The sequence below is a fragment of the Sphaeroforma arctica genome, assembly GCF_001186125.1.
Source record: "Sphaeroforma arctica JP610 unplaced genomic scaffold supercont1.1311, whole genome shotgun sequence".
In the NCBI taxonomy this organism is placed as follows: domain Eukaryota; class Ichthyosporea; order Ichthyophonida; genus Sphaeroforma; species Sphaeroforma arctica.
This window is the reverse complement of record NW_014039247.1, coordinates 13115-17423: the sequence shown is the minus strand read 5'-3', so window position 1 is coordinate 17423 and position 4309 is coordinate 13115. Positions and strand designations below refer to the sequence as shown.

Below are 4309 nucleotides of genomic sequence, written 5' to 3'. Positions count from 1 at the left end.
ATATATATATATATATATATATATAGACATACCATATGTTTTGTGTTCACAACCGGAATATACCGCATGTCAATGTAACGTGACGATACATAAACTCGATCATTACCCTGAACACGTGACCTCAGAATGAATGAAGAACAGATGACACAGCTGCATACGTCCCGTCAAGAGGCTGCGGAGGCCGGCATCGAGTGTAATATGGGATACCTCTATCAGCAATACTACCGATGGCACCCTGAGTACTCTCGCAATCATTCTCTGACAGGTACTCAAATGTGATATCTCCACCACTTGCGACCTCCTACACTCTTTGGTTCTGATCGAGTGATTATGGCGTGCGTTTTTGGAGCCGTCAGTCCTACTTGCCTTGTCTTGTTGTTGATTGCGTGTCAAGAAATTCGCAAACAAGAATACGAGTACACCATTTTTAAATAGGGAGTTAGGCACGATAATATGGCGTGCAGATATATGGTTAAAATGACCATTATTCGAATCATTCGTAAAATGTGATCAAGCAAGCTGAAAATTGTATGCTATATTTCATATATTTGCTCATTCAACTAATTGCTGATTTACACCTACCACTTCTTATTACTCACAGCCTTTTCGAAACAGTCTAGTCGTGCCGTGGGTCAAATAGCCACGAGACAATATAGTGACAGCGAGTTTAAATGCTCTCGAAAGTGTGATGTAAACGAAGAGTGTGCTGCGTGGAACTATCGGCAGCAAGATAAGGAGTGTTTTTTGCTCAAGGTCCTGGAAAATGAAGGGTTCGTGAATGATAAACGGTACAGTACGGGGATACCAGTCGAGTGCATAAACCAGAGGTATCAACTAGATCAGGTCACTTGAAGGCCAACCACCGCTGCTTAACAAGGTCGACTATACGGATATACTGTGATGCTTGCAGATAGTTGGTGCCATGGCCCAATTTAAAGCAAAGCGAGAGTTTCAAAGTGCTGGCGATCGTCGAAAGTGAAGGTAAAATATTCACCCGCATTATTCTGTGGGAATGGCAGTACTGGATTAGTTTCTTGACATACCGGTTGCCGATTGTAAGAAACAAGCGTTATGATGCTGTTGTTACAACTACCCTGGGCATCAAGTATTGCACAAGACTCGATACATTTGGCACACCAATACTGGTTAAAAGTCTCAGACTGACTTGATATTAGCACGCCTCGGTTGCGCACAATGATACATCCGCCGCCACGATCAGTAGCCTTGTCGTAGTATAGAGAAATCTACTGCGCCTTAAATGCCTCTACAACCCTACCACACACCGAGCAATGCAATCGGCCGGTGCCTCGGGAATTAGGAGTGTGAGGATGTTTTATCAAAAAGTCCATGTCAACTTATGGTTATTGGTTAGAAAGGGTAGGAGTGAACCGAACGTGGATTGATCTAGTTGTCTTTAGATGACGAGATTACCCCAACACTCGTTGTTTAGAGTGAGGCCATGTACATGGTCTGCACAAGGTTGATGAGCAGTGAATGCAATACAGGGATGCCACAGACTGCAGGCTGAGACATCAAAGCTGAATAGAGCGTGCATGGATCATAACTATAGTGCTCGCTGAAATTTCCCAACGAAAGGGCACGTTTAAGTTCCGAGACATCCGTAACGTGGGTTAGCTGCTTCTCCAAATGACATCCCATCCACATGGGCTTGCCACTTTCTTTCTCGGGATTGATGCTGGCAAACCGTTCTGTGCTTTGAGCAGCGAAGAACGCACAGACACTGCATGCAATTACACGATCCATTTTCTGGAATGAAAATATCGACCTAACATCTGCTTCAGCTCTGATAAACCCTGTCCATCCCTATTGTATCGACACCATCTAGTTTGCGTATCGATTTCCATGTGGTGAGACTTTCAGGTTCTCAGAGTGTTTTTTTCCTAGACAAACCTTTAGAACATGAAGTTTGGATCCGGGGAAGAAAGCCTTCGATGGACTCTCTAGCGAGAATTCTAGGGAGTATGAAAATACGACGGTCACGGTTTTCACCATATTGCCCGCCCAGAACTAAGTGCGTAATTGTATTGCATATGCAAATATCCAAAGGCATATACATCACTCCCTGAGTATCTACTATCAGAACTTCAAAACGAATACGGTGTAGACGACTTCATTGCCCTCAAATCGCCTCCGCACTTCAAACTCATACAAAAATAGTGCGTTTAAAACAGGAAGCACGTACGCGTACACGTACACATACACACCCCACCCCCCCCAACCCCAAATTTGCATGTCAATATCATTGTAATTGTGATGGTCAAAAGCGAAAGATTCGTGTATAATCGCGTCGTTCCCAATGAAACTAAGTATCATTTTTAATTGACACTCCAAATAATCGGAAGAGGCACCGATTTTCCCAACTGCAACAAATTTCTATGGTCCCTTACTATCAGATTCGAGCAGATTCAAAAGACTGCTGTTCAACGGTCCTATAAACTGGGTTGTAATATATATCAATCAAAAAGACAACTACTCCTCGGCAGCAACTTTGAAAACTCTTCTAACATCTTTTACAATTTTATTTTTTCTCTACGAAGATGCGGAAGAAATCTTCTTTCATTTTCTTGTCTCCTTTTCCCATCTCAAGCACACCTCTGATCACCACAGCGTTCTTCGTATCAAAACCACGTTTTTCTAAGTGCTCGGTCATGCTGACCTCAGTGAACACAGTATGGAAATGCCCTCCATCAGACACGTGCGCTGCGTTATCCTCACCCGTTTGAATCCCGGATTCAAACTCAGATATAACCAAGTGGCCACCCACCTTCACGCATCGTGCTATGGAGTTAATGACTTTGTCCACATTTCCCTCGAATACATGACCCAGCACAAAAGTGCTCGTCACCACGTCGAACGTTCCGTTTTCATTATGCTCGGCAATACCGGCATCCGAGCCATCGATACCCTTCAACAGCCTTGCAGACAAGACATCTTTGTACTTCTCGTTCTCATTGATGTGCTTCTGGAATATCTCCACCATTTTCTCTTCCACATCTAGTCCCTTGGAAGGGCCAATCAAACCATCGTCTGCTAGTAGTCGCAGCATAAGCCCTGTCCCGCACCCGTAGTCCAAAAGCTTGACACCTTTCGTGAACCAGGGCTGTGAGGTCAATTTCGCGACAATCGCTTTCGTTGCTTCACTGTGTATTGTTTCGAAGAGGTGAGCGTAGGGAGGATGATACCGGTCAGACTGCTGGAGATACTGCACATTTGTTTAAAGAAGACTCGAAATGCTGGTAAATAGACGCCACAAACACATAGCACATATCTAGTCACCAAACAATACATATGGAAAGGCAACTCAATCTGTCACGCCCACGCACACAGGTAGATGAATTTTGGCAAGCTGGAATCATTTTGAGAGCCATGAATCAAATTCCAATCCCGGCGAGTATGGCATAGAGCACTATCAAATACGACAGCGGACGATAGACTAGACAAACTCAATAGGATGTCTACAATGTGAAACGGCCGTTGCAACCTGAAGGTGCCATTGAGATATTTGAGAACAAATTGCGTGCGAGCACGGAGCTTGAGGGAACACACATAAATAAACGAGAGATATATTAATATACCAAACAGAAAGTGATATATTAAATATATGATTAAAAAACCGGCACTAAGATACTTAGAAATGTGAACATAGTCAATATAAATATGCTCTAAAAAGTTCAAAACCTCAGTCCGCGAGAAAACCATAAAGCCCGAACAAGTGTGACAGGACTATATTAACAATAATTGAGAGTAAATAAGGAAAATTGCTTTGCAACCACAAAGAAAGACAATAAATATATGAAAATATATGTATATAAAACACACACACACACACACACATATATATACAAACACGCATATATATATATATATATATATAGATATATATAATTGCGTATATATATATATATAGATACGATTATATATATATAAACATATGCAAATATATTGATATATGCGCATATATATATATACGCATACATATAAATATATATATACATAGGTATACATATACGTATATGTATATATATCTAAATACAAAGGTATATGTATATATACGCGTTAATAGTTTATATATATACATAGATATATATCTAAATACATAAATATATGTATATATACGCGTTAATAGTTTATGTATATATATATATATATATACATATACATATACATATACGTATATATATATATATATGTATATATATATATATATACATAGATATATATACATATACATATATATATATATGTTATATATATATATATATATTTATAACCTATACAGGTACATATA

At 40.1% G+C, this 4309-nt stretch overlaps 3 protein-coding genes across 3 annotated transcripts; 1 reads left to right on the top strand and 2 right to left on the bottom strand.

The window, feature by feature from the left end:
• Nucleotides 1–601: 601 nt before the first annotated feature.
• SARC_10590 (hypothetical protein) lies at nt 602–943 on the top strand (the record flags this gene model as incomplete). The annotated part of the gene is made up of 1 exon (XM_014295366.1): nt 602–943. A coding segment is annotated over one exon (251 nt), but the record flags the coding sequence as incomplete, so codon positions are not given.
• Nucleotides 944–1446: 503 nt separating this feature from the next.
• Nucleotides 1447–2013, bottom strand: SARC_10589 (hypothetical protein; the record flags this gene model as incomplete). The annotated part of the gene is made up of 2 exons (XM_014295365.1): nt 1447–1767; nt 1912–2013. 2 exons carry the CDS (start codon nt 2011–2013, stop codon nt 1447–1449), a joined length of 423 nt encoding a protein of 140 aa, XP_014150840.1.
• Nucleotides 2014–2525: 512 nt separating this feature from the next.
• Nucleotides 2526–3178, bottom strand: SARC_10588 (hypothetical protein). Its single transcript, XM_014295364.1, has one exon. It carries the CDS (start codon nt 3065–3067, stop codon nt 2540–2542), a length of 528 nt encoding a protein of 175 aa, XP_014150839.1. The 5' UTR covers nt 3068–3178; the 3' UTR covers nt 2526–2539.
• Between the last annotated feature and the right edge of the window lie 1131 nt (nt 3179–4309).